This window comes from Uranotaenia lowii, chromosome 3, assembly GCF_029784155.1.
Source record: "Uranotaenia lowii strain MFRU-FL chromosome 3, ASM2978415v1, whole genome shotgun sequence".
Lineage (NCBI taxonomy): Eukaryota > Metazoa > Arthropoda > Insecta > Diptera > Culicidae > Uranotaenia > Uranotaenia lowii.
Genome location: NC_073693.1, coordinates 180,898,285 through 180,920,931, shown reverse-complemented (window position 1 = coordinate 180,920,931; position 22,647 = coordinate 180,898,285). Strand labels below are relative to the sequence as shown.

The window sequence follows — 22,647 nt, the reverse complement described above, 5'->3', positions numbered from 1 at the left end:
GCTCATCGTGCCTCGATCAGTGGTGCTCTATATGCCTCAAGTCAACAAATTTAATACCGTATTTGTTTTCTCCCTTCGATCACAAACAAACACAATTCGTCGCCAGTAGAGATGTACCGAATAGTGGTATTCGGCGAACGGCCAAATACCGAATATTGACCTATCCAACTATTCGGCCAAACGAATATTCGGCCGAATATTCGGTCGAATATTCTGTTGAGTTTTCAATAGAAATACTTCTATTTCTACTATTATTTCTAATAGGAATCTTCTATTTCTGCCATCTTAATGTCTCTCATGTTTTTAAGTCGATTATTTCCAACCAGATGCATTAGAGCTTTTTTAAGTAGAGGTCTCTTTGATTTTCAAAATGTTACCATTAGCTGAAAGGACATCAGATAACTTGTCATTTCTACGACGTTTATCTCAAATGAGGTTGGATTCCAGTGAAATCTGGGACAAAACATGTCAAAACAGGTGTAAAGCTAATTGAAATTGCTTTATTATATCGAATTAGATGAATATCTAATTTTTGCTAGATGTCATTAAAATAGTTGCCAAAAAGAACGATGGTCTTTAACTTTACGCATACAATACTTTCTACGACACGTATCCACACGGGGGTTCTTAACGATTTTTTTTTAAACTTGTAAAAAGAAGGGAAAATCTGAACAGGAACTATGCATTATTCTCAAACATACAAGAGGTAAAAGAAATGAAATTACTTGAAATTTTAAGTATTTATAGAATTATAACAGCTGTGTTCAATTTGTATTTAACGAATACTTTTACTCCAGAACATCGTTTAGTAACAGATAATTTAAAAAAAAATCAAAATGATATTTGATTTTTTTTTTTAATTTGATTTAGCATAAAATCTGAATAAACCTGGGTAAAATCCGCAAAGTTTAAAAAAATATGTGGCCAAGCCGGTCAGATTTAACTTTCCTCGAATTCTTTATTTGGTTTATAGCAAGCCTGGATATATCAAGAAAATTTTAAATAAACGATAATCAAGCTATGTACAGTAAAAATACACGGATACATCTTAAATGTTTAACTGAAACCATAATTTTTGATGATTTTGAAGGTTTTGCAACATAACTTCTGGATATTTAATAAATTATCCCACATAAGTTGAAAAATTTTAGGATATTCGGCCTATTCGGCCGAATATCTAGCTCAACTATTCGGTGAGCCGAATATTCGGCTTAACGGTTGTTCGCTACGAAAGCTCCCAGCAGCAACGAGCGATTCCCAATGGTCGACGCCGATGTCCAGCAACGACGCCCGGGGCACTCACAAGAGGAGAAGAGTGCCACACAGACGTGAGAGAACGGCGCCGAGAGAGTAAGGAGGCTGCTCTCGCTGTAAGCAAGAATATTCGCGACGCGCCTAGCAGGTTCTAGGCGTTTCCATTTGGCGCAAGCACGTGGTCCTGTGCTTGCATGACAGCCTATTTAAGGGCGCATTCCTCAATTCGTCTCGAGTCATTTCCACACGCTCCTTTTTTAAACTCAAAATTAAGTACGACCGAGGTTCAAAACATAGTTCGATTCTATGAACTTAAAGTTAAGTACCCTTTTTCCTCCTCGCGATTGTTCAAAATGGAGTTCGAACTGCGAACTCAAAACTAATCCCATTCGTGCCATTTTTGCCGAGCCGCATTTCAGGTAGCTACGAACAAGGGCATAAAAAACGGTTCAAAAAATGGTACTCGCTTTTGAACTTAGTTTTGAGTATGCTTGTCAGAACTTAGTTTCGCTATTGCCCTATCAAACTCAAAGCTGAGGGCTGCCACTGAAGTGCTGTTTGACCGTGGTCAAATCATAGCTCGATTGTATGAACTAAAGTTGAGTTCCTTTTTTCCTCCTTGCGATGGTTCAAAAGGAAGTTCGAACTGCGAACTCAAACCAATCCCATTTTTCCTTCGGCGAAGGAGCAAAACTGAGATCGATCTAATGAACTAAAAATTGAACCCTCCTCGCGTGTGTTGAACTGAAAGCACTTAGCGAGTTCGGCTGCGAGAACTGCATTTTGGGTAGCTACGAATAAAGGCATAAAGAAAGTTCAAAAAATGGAGCTCGCTTTCGAACTTAGGTTTGAGTATGCCAGTCAGAACTTAGTTTTTGCGTTTGCTCAGTCTTACTCAAAGTTGAGGGCTGCAACTGAAGTGCTGTTTTGAACCAAAACTACTTAATTTTGAGTTTAAAACAAGGAGCGTGCACTCCACGCGTGGTGGAGCTAATATCGAACAAACAGTGTACAGTGTAAATAAGTAGAGAAATAAATAGTGATTAGAGACAGAGTAGAAACTGTGTTGTTTTGTTCCTGCCTTTCTTGTCCTGGTTGGGTCCTCTACTCTGTTCCTCTGCTTGAAGCTCCGATAGTGATTGGTGACGCAATACCGGTTCTTGTCAGAACCAAACCCGAAGAGTTTAGTCTTCCTGCGTCCAGACCAATACTATCGATCCAGTCCGCCGTGCCTACCGAAGAAAAGCCTTTCTTCTAGCACGAGCTTCTCCGCTACTTGCTGTGCGCTGTTCCAGCGCTTCGCTTGCCAGATTGGTCACCACCCCCCAGTCCACTAGCAGATCCACCCCGTGTGAGTCACACGTTAAAAAACAACGGTTTTTTGGCGATGTTCGGCGCATCTCTAGTCGCCAGTGTATTGCTACCTCACTTACTCACACGCTCTCTCGCAACACTGACAAAATTTTCGGGGCACTACCGCCCGATGGCAGTGCAACACCAGGTCAAAACCAGTGCAACACCGTCCGAATAAATAAACAATTTGACAGCATCTAGTGGTGCACCAGTGCAACACTCGGCATAAACAAATACGGTATGAGTAAAAACGTGTTTTAAAATTGATAAAAGTGAAAAAAAAAAACTTTATGATGGTGAAAATTGGGAAACAATGTGTACATCAAGTTGCAGTGCGCACATTATAGATCAAGGTTATTTTAAGATCATAAGAGCTTATTTCGTCATGCTCAAAAATTATAATATTTTCGTTACTTGAGAACCTAGCTGATTTTTTTTTAAATATCTCTGTAAAGATGATATGGAGATTCCTGTTTTTGTGAAAAATTAATGCTATAGGAAGTACGATACAAATCCTCATGAAAATTCATTTAAGAAAATACGTACTTTTGTTGAAAAGAGTAGTGCTTTAGGCTAGGCAGACAAAGTGAGACAAAAGCTCCAACTGCTCGATTTTTCGGCTGTTATGTGTGCAACATTTCCTTTATGCACGCATCAATAAGTAATTTTGTGAAAACGAGGCCTTAATCTCGGAGACACAGGACTAGGTCAAACTTGGTTATTCAGAGATTGTGATCGTCAATGGCGGGAGTGTTTTTTTCAGCGGATTTTTCAAGCTCTCTCAACCCCTAATTTCAATAGTTTATTCAATTAAAATTCAAGAGATCAACGATCAAGAAATTTTAGAACGTTCGCGACGTGTTCCAAAAAGTGTAGCTTCACGTCGGTATCACACCTTTAAACCTAACCATTTCCTGTATTCCTGGAATACTGCCGGGGATGAAACCTTCGGAGTCAACAATTCATTTCCTTTGGTCTTCGAAAAACGTCAAAGCGTTATAAGTATTCTCGTGATTTTCCTGTAACCAGTAAATCGAAAGGAAACCCAGTAGGAAATTGCTCTTAAATTCCACACGTTTTCAATGTGGAAAATTATTCATGAATATTTGTTCTTTTTTAATAATTTTACAAAAACATTCCATAATTTTGATAATATGATTATTAATTTTTTAAACCTTCCGTTGTTTGACCAGTTCTAAATATATATTCCATCAGTTATCTTGGTTAGAGTTTCTAAGTTTCTTAGAAATTAAAACTCACCATCGAAATTTATATATTAACCTTCCCGCGCCGTTCGGGTCAATATGACCCGAAGCGTACATTCAATTCATCATAACTCGTGACAAAAAAATAGGAAAAATCTGAAATTTGGAACAGTTATGCAGAGCCGCAGAAGACACAATCTGTAGTACCAGATAACTTCCGGTGCCCACCGGAAATGGCCCCATGAAAAAAACCGATAATATGCCGTTCGGGTCATATTGACCCGGGCTCTTGCGCTCGTTCCCCTGATCACAAATAATAACCGATTTTGATGATATTATATTCGTTGTTTAGGTAATTTAATCTAGTTTCTCAACATTATAAAATAAAGTCAATATGTTTTATGAAATTACCGGTAATCGATTCCGAATGAAAAAATCCAAAAAAGAGCTCTTTTTTAAATGCTTATATCTTCTGAATGATCTATTGTTTTGATCTAACTTTACGATTTTTGAAATTGTTAAGAATTTACCTTTCTATAGATGTATAAATATGTAGGGGTCCAGTGGAAGGATTGGCCGCTATCCCGGAACTTCCGGTAGAAAAAATTCTTACTTCAAAAAAGTCACCCAATTTTGGCTTTGCATTGCTGTATCTCGCTTACCAATGGACCGATTCTCTAAATTCAAATTTTAGTTTTTTTTCGATAACTTTATTATTATTTTTGTAGAACATAGTTGGTTCATCAAAAATTTCAGTTGTTCAGTATATAGTAATGAAACTCACATCTTTTTTGTCATTTTTCAAATTCCCCCTCGTGTCGGTGGGTTCACGGGATTTTGTTAGCGTGATTTCTTTAAAATTTGAACTCAAAGTGGTCACTTTCTATATACTTAGAGATTCATTAGAATCTCCTCTTTCGATGGACATACTTTTTGTGTGGTGTTTTGAAAATTTGTAGCAACGTTTTTCGAATTTACTGAAAGCTGTCAGATTTCAACCAGTTTGGCCCACGTTTTCAGCAGGTCGGTGTACAAATCTCGCACCCCTCACGTAGCCGCGGGAGAAACAAATCCTTTAGCTCTCTTTTTGTCGCTCTCCAAATGCAAATCTACCACCCATCAGCAGGAGGAACTGTCGTCTCGCCGCGTGGTTTGTTGATTAATTGTGCTGATGAATGTTATATTATTGTAGGTATTGTTTGAATCTTTTTTGATATTTTATATTATATACTAGCTGATCCCGTACGAATTTCGGGGAAAAAATTCAACAGTGCTTAAAGTCGCTACTATTACTATTACTTGAAATTCAAATTAAACGGTTGATTGGCTTTTTATTAAAATTTATGTGAGAGTGTTTTCCTCTCGATCGGTTGCAAAATCTAGACATTATGGCAGAAACATGTACTATTTGTTTATGTGCACGACTCTTTTGCTTGACCTTCACACTTAAATTGGTATCAATTAACTGCCTCCAACAAAATTATTGCACAAAACACTGAACTTTCAATGAAACCCTGTTTTTCTGTCCCATGGCCCGAAATTCGATAATTGAAACCAATTTTACGTTCCTCAAAACTCCCTTTTGCTATTTTGAACCTGAAAACAGTGAACAGCGAATACAGACGCCCCTTTCGCCGACCCTTGACACGGAACATGCTACCTGAAGTCAATTGCTCATAGTTTATAACCCTCATCTGAACATTTTCATCTCAATCCGATGCATGATCACGACAATATCACGAAAACAGTGAGCAACTAACATGGACGGCCTTTTTTTGACCACGATTCAAAACTTGACACCTGAAATCAATTATCTTTTCTGTTAACCTCCCATGTGTCAATTTTCATTACAATTCTATGCTCAATCAAGAGAATATCGTAAAATCAGTGAACAGATAATAACCCCTTTTGCCGACCCCTGAGTCAAGATTTGAAACCTGAAAGCAAAAGAGCGTTCCTCAAAACTCCTATGCGGAAATTTTCATCTCAGTCCAATGTAGAATAACGTCCAAATCGCAAAAACATTAAAGTTGGGTATGCACGACTCCTTCAGCCAACTTCTGATCCGCAATTCGAAACTTGAAATCGATTGCTCGTCCCTCAAAACACTCATGGGCTAATTTTCATCACAATCCGGTGTATAATAACGCCAATATCGCAAAAACATTAATCAGTGAATATGGACGACCCCTTTGGCCGACCCCTGACCCTAAATTTGATAACTGTAATCGATCGCTCGTCTCTCAAAACACTCATGTGCAATTTTTCATCAAAATCCGATATATAATAACGCCAATATCGCAAAAACAATATTTGTCTTGTATGGACGACCCCCTTCAGAAGGGGTCGTCCAAAAATCTAAAAACATTTTTCATCATTCCTGGTCCTAATGAGCATCCATGCCAAATTTCAGATCTCTAGCTCTTAAGACGGCTGAGTCTTTAGAGGACAAACATACAGATAATTGCTTTTTATATATATAGATGTACTGTACATATGTACCTATACGGTTATGGATGGTATTATAAATTTTTCCATTATATTCAAGCACAATTTTCTGCAACTGTGAAATCTATTATTTTTATTAAAAAAAATTGTTTCGGTTATGGTCGTTTTAACATCTTTATATGATTCGCGACTTATATAAACGATGCAGTTTGCAAACAGTCATGGAAAAACTTATCAGGTACAACTGTGCTCGATGTTTACTCTTGGGCTCAAACTCACGAATTTCAGATTCAGATTTCAGATTTCAGATTTCAGATTCAGATTTCAGATTCAGATTTCAGATTCAGATTTCAGATTCAGATTCCAGATTCAGATTTCAGATTCAAATTTCAGATTTCTGTTTCCAGATTCAAATTTCAGATTCAGATTTTAGATTGAGATTTCAGATTCAGATTTCAGATTCAGATTTCAGATTCAGATTTCAGATTCAGATTTTAGATTCAGATTTCAGATTTCAGATTTCAGATTCAGATTTCAGATTCAGATTCCAGATTCAGATTTCAGATTCAAATTTCAGATTTCTGATTCCAGATTCAAATTTCAGATTCAGATTTTAGATTGAGATTTCAGATTCAGATTTCAGATTTCAGATTCAGATTTCAGATTCTTTGAGAAAGAATATTCAAGAATTGAAAGATTATAGACGGATAGAAGATTAGAATAAGATGAAAGATGTTGAAAATTGAGCGGAAGGGTGATTTTAATTTGAAAACTTTTCATCACATTTCATCGATTTGTTCCTCACGGGCCTACTACCTTGCAGTGGTTGAGACAGATAGAATTGTAGCAACCACCACACAATAGTAGGCCTAGCGTGGTTCGTCCCACAAGCGGAAACTTACAGTACGAACGAACAAAAAAAGATTTCAGATTCAGATTTCAGATTTCAGATTCATATTTCAGATTCAGATTCCAGATTCAGGTTTCAGATTCAGACTTCCTATTCAGATTTCAGATTCAGATTTCAGTTTAAAATTTCAGATTCAGATTTCAGATTTTTGATTTCAGATTCAGATTTTAGATTCAGATTTCAGATTCAGATTTTTGATTAGGGTTTCTGATTAAGGTTTAATTTAGAATTTAGAATTTATATTTAGAACTTTGAGTTAAAAATTTAGAATAATTAAGAATTTATAACTTGAAAATAAGAAATTTTTGAATGAAAATACTGAACTTTTACAAAAATTGTCAAAAATCGTAGAAATTTCATTTTTTTTTCTTCATAATTTTTTGTTCTAAACGCTTAATTCCTCAATTAAATTCTTTATTATGAACTAAAAATTTTCAATTAATAATTCCACATTTTAAATTTTAAATTTCAGTTCTAAATTCTAAATTCAAGATTCTGAATTATTAATCTCAATTAATTTTGATTGAGATTTCAGATTCTGAATTTTGGAATTCGGAATGCTGAATTCTGCATTTTGATTTCTGATACAGAATTCAGAAACATATGAATGTATAATATAATACGAAATTTTCAGTTCTGAATACTGTCTTGTGAACCAAGGATTATGTATTCTGGACTTTGAATTATGAGCTCAGAGTTCTAAATCCTAAAAAAAAAATAATATAAGATATGATCTTCACTAATTTTCAAGTTTCACTTGTATTTTAGATTTTAGAGGAATTGAGTGAAATAAATAAAACTTTTCAAAAATATTCGAATAAGACAAGTAGATGATACAACTGAAAGAAAGATTAAAGCACTATATTAGTTATGATACATATTTATTAGCAAATCATTGACCTTCCAACAATAAAACATTCATTACGTTAGTATCAGCATGACCAAAATCAAACGAAATTCAATCTACAAACCACGCGGCACGGCGATTCCTCCTGTTTGCTGCTGGGAGGTAGGTTTGGTGAGCGACAGGAGAGCTAAAGGATTTCGTTTCTCTTGAGACTACGCGGAGGGGTGCTAAATTAGTACGCAAACCGTCTGAAAATGTGTGCTGGACTGGTTGAAATCTGACAGCCTTCAGTATATTGGAAAAACGTTGTTACAAATTTTTGAAAAACTTCACAAAAAGTATACCAATCGAAAGGGCAGATTTCAATGAATCTCTGGGTATATAAAAAGTGGACAGTTTTAATGAAAATATCCGAGAAATCACGATGACAAAACCCCGAGAAGCCATCAACCCAAGGGAGAGTTGAAAAATGTCGAAAAAGTTGTAAGTTTCATTCAGAGATACTGAAAAACAAAATTGTTTTAGAAACAAAGTTTGTTCAATGAATATAATAATAAAGTTATCGAAAAAAAACTAAAATTTGAATTTAGAGAATCGGTCCATTGGTAAGCGAGATACAGCAATGCAAAGCCAAAATTGGGTGACTTTTTTGAAGTAAGAATTTTTTCTACCGGAAGTTCCGGGATAGCGGCCAATCCTTCCACTGGACCCCTACATATTTATACATCTATAGAAAGGTAAATTCTTAACAATTTCAAAAATCGTAAAGTTAGATCAAAACAATAGATCATTCAGAAGATATAAGCATTTAAAAATGAGCTCTTTTTTTGGACTTTTTTCATTCGGAATCGATTACCGGTAATTTCCTAAAACATATTGACTTTATTTCATAATGTTGAGAAACTAGATTAATTTACCTAAACAACGAATATAATATCATCAAAATCGGTTATTATTTATGGCCAGGGGAACGATAGCAAACGGCAGGTTATATAGACCCGAAAAAAAATTAACAGATATTTTGCGAACGGCATGGGAAGGTTAAGAAATATTATTTGTTTGTAAAGATCAACTGAAGCGACGTTATTGACAGCAGCTCTGATTTTTTTTATTTTTTTTTAAACACTTCTAAAAGACGTAGTGGTCAAATATGTTCACATCTAGAGAATGTTTATTCTACTCAGTTGTTAAATTTTTAGGATTTTTTTTTCATTTTTGGTTATTATGATAATTTATAAACACATTTAATTCATAACATATAACATACGTATATACATAATATACATAATATATAACATAGTATACTTTTCAACAAATTTATATTGAGAATTTTTTTTTAAATAATTTATTTATTACGAATAAATTTGTTGTTTCCATTAAACTCAATATATAAACATGATTTTTTATCAATTGGAAGCTCTCAATAGGAGCAAAAAGAGTAAGGAAAATAATCTTCATGATTCACTAGTCATAAGTGTCCTAATCCTTTTCACCCCCACTCCAACCAAAATTATGTTGCTAGGATGCTATACAGAGGAAACCTCGGTCTTAAAGCTCAATTTTATACATTGTGTACATTGAAAATAAGCTTCTAGTCACAAGAACCATTTTGGCATTTGGACAAAATTGGTGACCTCGGTCAATCAAGGAATAGGGGGGAGGCGGGCTAAATGCTGCGCATATTAAGAAAAATTCCCGTTTTATCTCATGTTCCAATAGATAAGAGTCTGAAAACTATATTCACATGAGCAGACATCTGCTAGAGCAATTTTTCTGTAAAAATCTCTTACTGGTTTCGTGAAAATGATTTTACAATAAAAGTAGCCAAAATAGCCGATTTCTGAAACAGGACGGACTGTAACCATTGGCGATGTGGAACTTTTTCTACTGAGCCTCGCCAGCGATCGTGGAACTCGGTGATTGTCATCATAATTTGATTTTGCAATAAGTAATAACATTTTATACATTCATGCATTTCGGGTTTAACGGTTGAAGGTCGATGTGAGTAGTTAATCAAACTAAGCTGAACGGGGAGACACTGGACTAGGCCACACTTGGTTGTTCAAATTCTTAGGTAAAAAGAAATACAATAATATACCTGTCAATACCCACACACAAAACTTTCGGGGCTCTACTTATCAAAATTTTACTGTTACTTTCCGTTAGCAAAAATATTTTTTTACTGTTGAGTTAGCAAAAAGTCAAATTTACTTGATTTTAGCTGTATGAAAGTTCATATTGCTTGATTTTAGTAAAATTTTAGTAAAAAATGCGGCGGCTAAGTTTTTTCTCGTTTGCTAAAATTTTAGTTAAATTTTTTTGCTAAATTGATTGCTATGTTTCTAGCTGGTCAAATTTGAGCAAAATTTTGCTAATTTCCGGCCTCGAAAGTTTTGTGTGCAGAATCGGATACAATGTTCGGGATATCGCTCAAGAAAAGCAATCAGGATTCATTTCATACTAGAATACTTATACCTCCGAGTGCTGTGATACGCACGTGGTAAAAGTATTTGTTGAATATTTGTCGAACATCAACACTAACTAGATACAAAAAAATATACCATGCCCCATCGGGGGCTACCGTTGCTTTTCGTCACGTGGCTGATCAATGGTGATCGACACACTTGATGATACATTTTTAACGTCGCTCCCCGTCCATTCACGTCTATCCTCGAATTATTGTTTATAACGTTCGTTATTGATAGACGATCATGAATGTATCAGAAGGAAAATATGACGAAATACCACGATCACATGTTGAAAAAAGCGGTAGCACATGCTGGACAGTTCATTGCGGTTACTTAGTAATGTTTTCGTTGTACTACGCAAAGCGAAAAATTAAAAATCATGTTGTAACCTTTACACATCTCTCAGAACTGATACATATCAGTTGTGATCCTAGAAGGTTGAAAACCATCAAGGAAGGCAATCACCATCGAGTCGTTCGTTGCTGATAGTCTGCGTCCTCTCTACCACATCATGTTTTTGGGAAGGTACAGCAGCGCCGTTGTCATGCATGATTGTTTATATGACTTGGTTAGAGAGGAAAAATTGACTGCTTCGATTGTTTGACTCTGAATGCAGTAAAGCAAGGCTGATCGAAAATGATTGATTTTCGGAACATTGATCGGATAGGAAATAATGAAGCACTACCAGGCAACACCCAAAAAAGAGTAGGTAGACCCAAAAAACCAAAGAACGGCACAACTGCCGAGCATTTAGAGGTTTTTGCTACCTACTAGTTGATGGCAGCACAGCGCACTATTCAGCATCGCGCGTTCATTCATAGAACTACGCGTTGTACATAGAACTGAGTTCAAAACGGAATGAATAAAACCTCACTTTAGTTTGTTTTCTCAAAAAGTATAGACGCGTTCCATTCATGCAGCTTATACTAGTAGCTTACCTAAGTCGGACAATTTGTGGGAGGGACATTACACATTTTTCAATCGAAAATGCTCATTGAAGAAGAAAGTAGGTTGCTATCGAAATACCGGTATTTGAACTTTTCTCATACCGTGGTCGAATTAAAGGAAGCGATTTTGATTCAGCAACTGATTTAATTTATTTTAACGTTAGTCATTTTTTTTTGTTGTGGCGTTTAAATAGCTCGGGGAGCTGACGCTGGAAATGAAAATTAAAGATAGTTTGGAGAAGGAAATTTTAAAGTTTAGAGTAGGCAGTGTAGAATAGTACATAAGCGATCATGAGACGTTGGTTAGACCATCATGCACTTCATTATATCCATTCCGGCTGGATATGGACAGAATGCAGTTCAATATAATAAACCAACCCCTCCTGATACCAGTTGGAGGAAGGACAAGGGTGGGTTCGAGACTGGCTTCTACTGACTCCCCAAGCATCTCACTTGTCGGCAACTTATGGGATTCGAACCCAAAAGTTTTTCTTGCCGATACCGGGAATCGAACCCAGTACACCTGGGTTACCAGACTCGCGCCAGCCTATCCACTAGACCACATACGTTAGTCACTTTCTAAGAAAAAATCTTAAAAACATACTTTTGAATTGAAGCTGTAGATCAGCTATCGAGTTCAAAGTATTTCTCATAGTGACCTATGTACATATTTTGATTAGTGGTTATTATTTTGATTAGTGACCACAAAATATGTAAAAATGTGGATTGAAAAACATCATTACATGAATTCATTGGGTTTAGTTTGTTCATTAGCAATAACCCTAGGTGAAATTGAAATGAACTTGTATACAAGTTTAAATGCAAGAAAGCTTGTTAAGCACAATGTTGCAAGATGAACATTTAGCTTCATAAGCTTTTTCAATTCGTTAGTTCGCCGACAAAAAAATTTTAAATGGGTTCCCAAAGTTTAACACATAGAAATGATAGATTTAAACAGTTTTTATTACATAGATATTTGCAGTTAAAGTTAAACAAACAGACAAATTCTTTAATCGCTTGTTACTCAAACTATCATCATATTAGTATTTCATAAAATAACTTTACTGTTGTCGTGTTGTCGTTTTTAAGACAAAATTGTCATCGCGTCTATTCATCGTTTGCTAATTCACTTTTTCTACAGTATTTCAACAGAAGCATGCTTTGATTGTGTTTGATAGGAAGATCGTTTTTGCTTTTAGCTTTAACATATGCATTTGAGTATGAAGGATCAGACATCCAACCTGAGAGAAAATTCCATTCAAAGATATTCACAAAAAAAAACATCAAATCATATTTAGAAATTAAACTCAATAATTATTATTTTAACTTTATCACGCTGTTTCACACAATCATTGTATAGACTAGAATGACAGGCATATTAATTATTCAATCGAGATACATGTATTGAACGAAATTGCAGGAATAAAATTGAGAATCTCTATCAACGTAGCCGTTTTCCAAAGGCTTATGATTAAAAATTATTTTCGTTTTTAAAGGTTGTGATTCAAAAAGTAAAATTTTCAAGCTCGGAATTAAAGAGTGCTTAGACTGTTGAATATCTATTTCAATTAATATTTTAAGGCTCCGGTTTGTTAATTCTGATTTGTTTGTTACATAAATTTCATAATTTGATTTTCCTTTCTGTACTTATAGTAATTTACTGAAATAGTTTATACCTGATGAATTATTTAAAAAGATTGTATTTCCCAGTTTCTTTGCTTCCAAATTGTATACTTGAATAGTTGGAATAGTTATTCTAGAGCACCTTTTCACAAGAACACAATATAGCACATTATATAAAAGGAAATGACAAAGTCGGTCATGTGTCCAATTTCTCCATCCCATACTGGTATTCCTACGACATTATAATAAAATCTCGAAAACTGTAAAACAAGGCTAGTTTTGGAAAATGAAAAACAAACATCATATTGTAAATTATGCGTAGAAATTGTGTTGTACTTGATTAGAAACTTATCAACTAATCAAACTTTCATCTTGAAAGATAGCAGATAAAGAAAAGATACCAATTATAATATTTTTGCACAAACATGTTTGTAATTCTGTTAAATCCAAATGTTTAAAAAAACGTAGGAGACTAGGATTTTTAATACAAGATCAATGCACTTGTCAGAAGTGTTTCCAGATGGTAATCTTTTACCCACTCTCCCAAACAAAATTGTTTGCTAGGATGCATAGGTGACCTCGTTTCTAAAGCGCAAATTTATGTCTTTCATCCCTTTCTCTATTTTCCTAACTATCCATTGACTACTAGGACGTGGCCGGCGCCGTTATTGATGTTCAAAGAGAGAGCATCAGTTTTGTACATTGAGAATGGGCTAATCCCAAGTACCATTCTTTTGACCCTTGTACAAAATTGATGGCTTCGGCCAATCACGGAGTAGCAACCATTGACGATGTGGAATTCGTTCGCCACACCAGCAATCGTGGAGTTCAAAATGCTATATGTAATTTATTGTTCTTCGAATATTACCGTTTTGCCTTAATTGAAAACTCGATTCAACTAAACATGTAAAGTTTCATTAAATCTTACATTTTTTTCTCATACAATCATCTTTATAGTAGAACAGCATTTCGGATTTTACGATTTTAAGTGGATATGAGTAGTCAATCAAGCTAAGCTAAGCTAATAGCCCTAGGTGAAATTTAAATTTTTAAAAGCCATTGTTCATTATATCTTTTCAGCTGTTCGCTCTGGTTGAAATACGGATTGCTCAGTCATGAGCATACAGTCATCTTTGTCAACATCATCGGTACTTCACTTTTTCTTTTATACTGTTTGATTTATTTTACGTTTTGTATTACCAAAAGGATTGTGGTAAAGCAATTCATGATAGCTACTGGAGTTTTGTTGTCATGTCATTTTTATACGTTGTATGAAACAAATACATCCATTGAAGCAGAAAGGATAGGTATTATGGTTGCATTTATGGTAGGTAAGTGATTCAGATTAATTATGTTTATTTTTAGGACTTTTGTGTTGCATTGTGAGTGTGATGTTTTTTGCTTCTCCACTTACTAAATTGACTCATGTTGTGCGAACGAAAAGTGCAGACAGTCTACCTTTTCCTATCATCACAGCTTCCTTCTTCGTATCATTTCAATGGTTTTTTTATGGCGTGCTGGTTGAGGACAAATTCATACAGGTATGGAAATGTTAATTTTTCATATTTAACACAAAGTTTTTTGATAAAATGTATCACATTTGAGTTATGCTTCTCAGATATATCTACGCAACTCGCGTCTAGCGAAAAAAACGAGATATCTCGTATTTGACCCGCAATGTATTAACCAGACATGCTTTTCAAGTATAACTTTGAATAGCGCCGATGTGGTCTAGCGGATAGGCTGGCGCTAGTCTGGTTTCGGTATGCCAGGCGTCCTGGGTTCGATTCCCGGTATCGACAAGAAAACTTTTGAGTAATACCATAAGTGGCCGACAGGTAAGATGTGTTTCCTCTTATAACTGACTATGTAATAAGAATGTTCAATCAGTTGCCAGCTGGCCAGGTAAATACACGGATGCCGGAATACCTGTATGTTATCCATCCATGCACGGATTCATCGCAGTTTCTGCCTAAGTATGTGTTTACATGCATTCTTTAGATTGTTAAGTTCGACAAACATCCAATGCTACGCGTACACCATACCCGAACCCCATGGCTTCGTATGAACTGTTATGGAGTTAATGTATTAGGTGTGTTCATATAAGTATATTTTGGTAGAACGAGTCAATTAGGTGGGCTAGTTTACTTACAGGTATTCCGGCATCCATGTATATACCTGGCGAGCTGGCAACTGATTGAACATTCTTATCACATAGTCAGTTATAAGAGGAAACAAATCTTACCTGTCGGCACTTATGGGATTCGAACCCCCAGTATGCCTAGCATACCAAAACCAGACTCGCGCCAGCCTATCCGTTAGACCATATCGGCGCTACTGTACACGAATGCCGGAACCTGTAAGTAAACTAGCCCACCTGATTGACTCGTTCTTCCAAAATGTACCTCACATCAACACAATACACTCACCATAACAGTTCATACGAAGCCATGGGTCCGGGTACTGCATTGGAGATTTGTCGAACCTAATAATCTAAAGAATGCATGTGAACACATATTTAGGCAGAAACTGCGGTGAATCCATGCACCACCCCATGGTGGATAACCAACATACATACATACATAAGGTACACCGGGGTAAGTGTGGACGGGTTTTCGTATAGTTCAACTTTAAAAAATCATAAAAAAATCAGCAGTGGAGCAATTTTGATAAATTGACGTTCAATGTGATGCAGAACATGTTTTTTACAAAAGCTGAAGAGATGAGCTCGATAGAAGCAAAGCGAAAAAAGTTATCACGCAAATCGTTATGGACGGCTGGTGTCTTCACTTACCCCGCTTTATGGGGTAAGTGTGGACGGTACATTTTCCCTTTGATTTCTCAGGAAATTTCCAAAAAAATTTTTTTTTCTTGGTTGAATACGTTACTTTATTGCTCGAACCGTCCAAAATTTTGAAAAAAGTTCATGATACTATAATTATAGTGTGTAATTTATGTTACAACACACGAGATCCGATTTCAATCAAAAACACAGAACAAATAAGTACTTTACTCAAATTTTCATGATCCGAATGCCTAATTTAGCTAAATAATACAACTCATAAAGGATGAAGGACAGAAAATTGAAAAAATGTGTAAACATCAAGTCTTTTTAAAGTCGTCCACACTTACCCCAGGTAGGGGTTGGAGACAAAATTTTAGTTTTTTGTAAATAAACTCTTTTTTCTTAATTTTTAACCACCGTTTCTTTTCCTAACTGGTTGTTTGGAATGTAAGGATTGTTTCAATGTAGAGTTTTTCATCGAGAGACAGCTAGTTTAGGAGAAATTTGCAATTGAAAAAGATGCACATCAACTCGACATCGTAGTTGAAAATAAAAAATTCCGAAAAAGTCGCTGTAAACAACCGTTATTGTCTGAATCGTAACTTTTTCACAGTTATTGGATAGATTACAAGTAAATTGAACATTCCGCATCAAAAGTTTGAAAAAATAGTGCACAGTATTGTTTTTATAGCCATCGTCCACACTTACCCCGCGTCCACACTTACCCCGGTGTACCTTACATGTTTTTCAAGTATAACTTTGAAGTATAAGTTTGAACGGCATGACCGGTCGTACGCAATCGAGAGCGGTGTCTAGATGTTCTTCAAGAACCCTGTAGCTAGACTTAACATGTGTCATCTTTTATTTTAATTTTGATTTGAAGTCATTATTTGGATCAATGTAAAGCCGGAACAAATATCAATTTCTTCTTTCGTCGCCCCCCGCCCCCCCCCTCCACTTCGAAATTTTCAAAAAAACAAAAAGGGGAGAATAAATAAAGTTTGTTGGTCATTTCGAAGAATTTATCAAACATCCGAAAGATTACATAAGCAAAAAACAAATTGTGGAAGATGGGTGTTTTATCACCTTTTGTATTTTTGATTTTCTTGAATTTTTTGATAAAAAAAAAAAAACCTGATTTATAGGTTTTGTGCAATGATATAGTATGCAATTAAGTTAACTCATAATCGCGAATATCTTGACACGATTAGTTTCCATATTGCGTATTGGATATTGCGTATTTTTTGAAGGGTTATCGGCGAAGGTATAAAAATAGGATTTGAAAAATACTCTTCAAATTTAAGAAGCGTTTTTCTCAGTTTGATGCTTCTATTTCATTCGACGTTATGAAAGCTCACGCGAGATTTTGTTTATTCACAGGTACCCAATCTTCTCGGAACACTGTTATCTTCAGTGCAGTTGATGCTTTATGTAATATATCCAGCTAAAAATGTTATGCAGTATAACAATGGACCATTGTATGAACCTCTGAGTACGGAAAGCGATTTGATTTAATGAGCATTATAAACAACGGGTAAGCCAATAATACAATTGTGATAAAGTAGTATTGTAACATGATAAAAAATATACATACAAAAACAAGGTAGTATCTCGTACGCCTCTGTGTGATTTGCTGTTTTATTGCTAAGAATCGATGCTCCAGTCTTTTTGTTCCTGCAACAAATTTCCTATGAAGTCTAAGATGATAAGTTCTACTGAACACAAAAGCCTATTCATAGCTAATTAAAACCCAATGAGTCAACCTTCATTTAATAACAATAACAACCATACGCAAACGGAAATCCGCCTGGAATGGTTCTTAACTGACTTGTTTTCCGTAGTGTAGTTGGTCAGTATAATTTATTTAAGATTAATAGATCGATTATTATTTTACACATTTTGGAATTCTATTTTTATATTCTTTGAGTAAAGAATAGGAAAACAAATAAATACTGAGAACCGTTGCTGGCGGTGTCAAGCCCGGAAAAAGGATGAGACATTTTTTTTTTTTGTTTTTATTTTCATTTTTTTTAATTTTTTTTATTTATCTATTTTTTTTTTTTTCATTTTTATTTATTCATATATTTTTGTTGTTGTTTTCTTTCTCTTTCAATTTAGTTTTTTTTTTCATTATTTTTTCTTTTTCAAAATTTGATTCTTATTTTTTTTTAATTTTTATTATTTATTTACTATGTTATAAGTGTTTTTCTTTGTTTGTTTTGTTTATTTATTCATTTTTGAATTTATCTTTATTGTTATTTAGTAAGTTTCGTGTCTTATAAATTTGTTCTGTGTTTGTTCTTTTTATTTCTTTTTTTTCTGATCATTCGGAGGTTGGGTTCTTTTTTTTTTCAGATATATTCAAACAGTTGGAAAGGAGTGGGTTAACACATTTAAATACCATTCTCCTCCCCAATACTCCAGTGGATGTGTATTTGCGGTTTATGAATTACGAGGGATTATTTTTAAATCTAGCTGTTTTCAATCACTGGGGGCTAATTGGATGGAAATGATATTTCGTGTTTTATGTTTGTGAAACATATCCTCCTGTGGCGTTTTTATAGTGTTCACCAATACTCTCAACGTTGTTGTCAAAACATTAAACAGCTGTTTTTGGCTGAAAACAAAACAGTTGAAATAATGAACGGGCGAATGATTATTGCCGCGACTTTGAAACCTCTCAGCCAAGCAAAATCGTACTATCTGCAGTCCAGTGCAATCCGGACACGAAAAACGGCAATCCGAATGTGAAGAACCGAATGAAGAAATCCAGAAGGGAGAACAAAATGACAGCTGCATGTAAACATTGCGCTCGTTCTCACGCACACCTACGTATGGAATAACTCGAAACCCGAAACTCGTTTTTTTTATTCTGACGGTTCCAGAGCCAAATCCGGAATCAAAAAAAAAATACGCCATTAGTCTAACCACACCGCTCGTTGCGCCCCTGCTCGTTGTCGTTCCTACCGGATTCGTATCGAACACCTGTTTTGCTGAACAGTCGTCCTGCATTCTCGCAACATGTCCTGCTCAGCATATCCGGCCAGCCTTCTCCAACTTCTGTATACTGGGTTCACCGAAGATGGTTCTTAACACTCGTCGCTCGAATACTCCGAGTTGATCCAGTACGTCCATGATTTTCCATAGCCCGCCACGGTCGATCGTTTCGTATGCGGCTTTGAAGTCGATGAATAGATGATGCGTAGGGACTTGGTGTTTACGGCATTTTTGGAGGTTTTGCCGTAATGTGAAGATCTGGTCTGTCGTAGACCATCCCTCCATGAAGCCGGCCTGATGACTTTCCACGAATCTGTTTGCAGCGGGGTAGGATTCGGGACAGCACTTTGGTAAGCAACATTTAGGACAGTAATCGCTCAGTAGTTCTCACCATTCAATTTGTCGCCTTTTTTTAGATGGGGCATATTACCCACGCCTCCGGTAGCTGTTCTGTGTCCCAGATCCGGACCATCAACCGGTTTAGGCAATCGGCCAACTTGTCCGGCCCCTTTTTGATGAGTTCAAGTGCCATCCTCCCCAGCCGACGCTGGCGAATTACTTCCTTAACTTCACTCATCGTTGGGAGTGGCGCCTCTACGTCGTTGGCTACGCCGGCGATATACCTTCCCTCACCGTCTTGCTATCCTGCATTCAGGTGTTCATTGAAGTGCTGCTTCCGCCGTTTGATCCTTACCCCGGCACATTTCGGCGCACGAAGCTGTACTATGTATCTACCCATGCTACTAAATAACTTACATGCAAATCAGCAATCAATCCACATTAAAACCCAATGAGTCAACCTTCATTTAATAACAATAACAACCATACGCAAACGGAAATCCGCCTGGAATGGTTCTTAGCTGACTTGTTTTCCGTAGTGTAGTTGGTCAGTATAATTTATTTAAGATTAATAGATCGATTATTATTTTACACATTTTGGAATTCTATTTTTATATTCTTTGAGTAAAGAATAGGAAAACAAATAAATACTGAGAACCGTTGCTGCCGGTGTCAAGCCCGGAAAAAGGATGAGACATTTTTTTTGTTTTTATTTTCATTTTTTTTTAATTTTTTTTTTATTTATCTATTTTTATTTTTTTTTTTTTTTCATTTTTATTTATTCATATATTTTTGTTGTTGTTTTCTTTCTCTTTCAATTTAGTTTTTTTTCATTATTTTTTCTTTTTCAAAATTTGATTCTTATTTTTTTTAATTTTTATTATTTATTTACTATGTTATAAGTGTTTTTCTTTGTTTGTTTTGTTTATTTATTCATTTTTGAATTTACCTTTATTGTTATTTAGTAAGTTTCGTGTCTTATAAATGTGTTCTGTGTTTGTTCTTTTTATTTCTTTTTTTTTCTGATCATTCGGAGGTTGGGTTCTTTTTTTTCAGATATATTCAAACAGTTGGAAAGGAGTGGGTTAACACATTTAAATACCATTCTCCTCCCCAATGCTCCAGTGGATGTGTATTTGCGGTTTATGAATTACGAGGGATTATTTTTAAATCTAGCTGTTTTCAATCACTGGGGGCTAATTGGATGGAAATGATATTTCGTGTTTATGTTTGTGAAACATATCCTCTTGTGGCGTTTTTATAGTGTTTTAGTTCAAGTTACAAACAAACAGTCTTAATCATTTTTTAAAATCTTATTCAAACGTAGGCAACTGTGTGAGGCGGGTAGGGTAGGGCGATGCTCAAACGATAAAATAGGCTCTTGTATCCATATTTTGATGAATTTGCATGATTCTGTGATGTGTGATTCTGTGATAGGAATAATGTAGATTACTTCTCATATTCATTCGAGCTATTAGTTTGAACTGGGCTTCTTTTTATATATTAAAAGATTATATGAACTAAAATCCTTTTTTTTTTCTTTCTTTTTTTCTCCTTTCTTTTGTTTTTCATGTATGCATGCATTACCGCCACTACCGCCAAATCAATTGGTTATACGATGACACGGGACGTCGAGTTTGAAATAACCCGAGTAAACTCCAAGCCATCACCTAACATCAAAGGACCCCTAAGATGCTTTCGCAACATATGGCTGTCATCCCAAGGATTTTATCAACAGCTGAACATAGAGTTCTATAACATGGTGAGTGCGTTCCATTTTATTTTATTGTTTTAAATTATACTAGCTAATTTTACCCGGCCTTGCTCGGGTTCACAAAAAATATTAATCAAAATGAGTCGTTTGATTTTTCGAAATATTGGAAGCTTTATATTCATCATTTTAAGAAATTAGGCCCATGTTTGGCCACGTAAGTTTTGTAAGTCTTTTAAAAGTTTTTAATGAGATTATTCACTGTGTTTATCGATTTCATTTTGTTTAGAAGAAGCTTATAGTTTTAAGGATTATGAATTGAATTTCGAAATAATTTCCTTCTTCTCTATCACAAAAAACTTTAATCTCTTTTGGAGACTATTCCACTTTTCAAGACGGATGATCTCCCTGTACAATAGTATATTTAAGTTTTATTTAATTAAAAATTTCTAAAAACACTTCCGAACCTTGTTGAACCATATTTAAGACTCATTTGGCATGTTTTCAATTGTATGTTTGCTTTTTTCGCTTTTTTAATTTAACACTGTTTTTCTTAAATGTTGAAAGTTGCACTAAAAGTTTCTTGGAGTTATCGAAAAGAAATCATCTCTGAACCGAAATAACCATTTAAATGTTATGGAAATGGTCTTATTTGAGTTCCATTAATTATTTTGAAGAGTGATCAATGTTAAAATTCTTTGAAATCATTTGTTTGAACTCGCAGTACCAAACGGTTTTTTTCAAAATTGGATGGTAGAATTGAATATATGGATGACCAAAAATAAATCAAAAAGTATAAATAAATTGGCCAATGAAATAGGATTGTATAAAACTTAAAAACTTCAGATTGTGTTATCTAATCAATTTTTAAAACCCCCATTTAGATTCCTCGGCGGCTATCAAAGCGTTGAAATTGCAGCCTTCAACATATATGTAAATCTGAATCTAATGATTTTTTCTTTCTCTATAAGGATTCCTAAAAATTTGAAAATGGTTTGTTAAAAGCTGGAGTTTAGTTAATAATTTTAGTCAATATATTCTTCACAGGATATTTGTATTTTTCAATACAAAAGGTAGGCTCATTATTGCATCCAAATATCTCGTACCGATACCACGTGTTTTGAACAGTAGAAGGAAAAAACACCCGCCAAAATTTTACCTTTAAAATTTTTGATGCTCAGCAAGCTTTGATTTGCTTTCCAGTTCACGTGAACTCTTGATGGTCGTTTCTAATGCCCGGCCCTTGGTGATGGTGAAAACAACCCCGCCAAAGGGAAAAAATTGGTTCTGAAAAATGGGTGCCATGACTTTTAATTTGTGGGAAAAAAAACGAAAGTTCTATGGGAGGGTCCCTTTTCTCAGGTGGGAGGGGCTCGAAACTATTACTAAAACCTTCCCATGGCCCAAACACATAACTGTACCAAATTTCAGGCTGATCGGTTTAGCGGTGTGGATTTGTATAAGGTGCATACAAACATATATAGTCCAACTCATCTTTATATATTAGATATAAATACTGTAGTTAGATTCGTTGGGATTAAGTAAGCGACCTGTCTCAAACCACCAACGTATTTCCTCCAACTGGTATCATGAGGGGTTAGTTCACTATCTTGTTCTGCTTTCAGTTCATATTTATCCGAAGTGGACTTAAGGAAGTGCAGGATGGTATAACCAACGTCTCAAGATCGCTTACTATTCTAAGCTGCCTACTCTAAACTTTTATTTCCCTGACCCCTCTACCCACATTTCATTTTCAGCGT

General features: G+C 35.3%; 2 protein-coding genes across 11 annotated transcripts in view; one reads left to right on the top strand and one right to left on the bottom strand.

The window, feature by feature from the left end:
* LOC129751108 (uncharacterized) overlaps window positions 1–22,647 on the bottom strand; it is a 100,032-nt gene that overhangs the window by 46,042 nt on the left and 31,343 nt on the right. The gene's annotated exons all lie outside the window — the stretch shown is intronic.
* Window positions 1–22,647, top strand: part of LOC129751109 (sugar transporter SWEET1) — a 54,679-nt gene that overhangs the window by 1,284 nt on the left and 30,748 nt on the right. For 4 of the 10 annotated variants that reach the window (XR_008738603.1, XR_008738606.1, XR_008738604.1 and 1 more), the window contains exons 3-5: window positions 14,136–14,362; window positions 14,421–14,596; window positions 17,221–17,374. The exons of 4 other annotated variants lie outside the window; for them this stretch is intronic. Coding sequence is in view for 3 of the 6 variants with exons in the window: in XM_055746411.1 (XP_055602386.1) it covers window positions 14,136–14,362; window positions 14,421–14,596; window positions 17,221–17,355 (538 nt within the window). In the remaining 3 variants the exon portion in view is untranslated. Of the gene's footprint in view, window positions 1–14,135; window positions 14,363–14,420; window positions 14,597–17,220; window positions 17,375–22,647 lie in introns of those variants that run through there. 2 more of the 10 variants (XM_055746415.1, XM_055746416.1) reach the window with 2 other exon arrangements.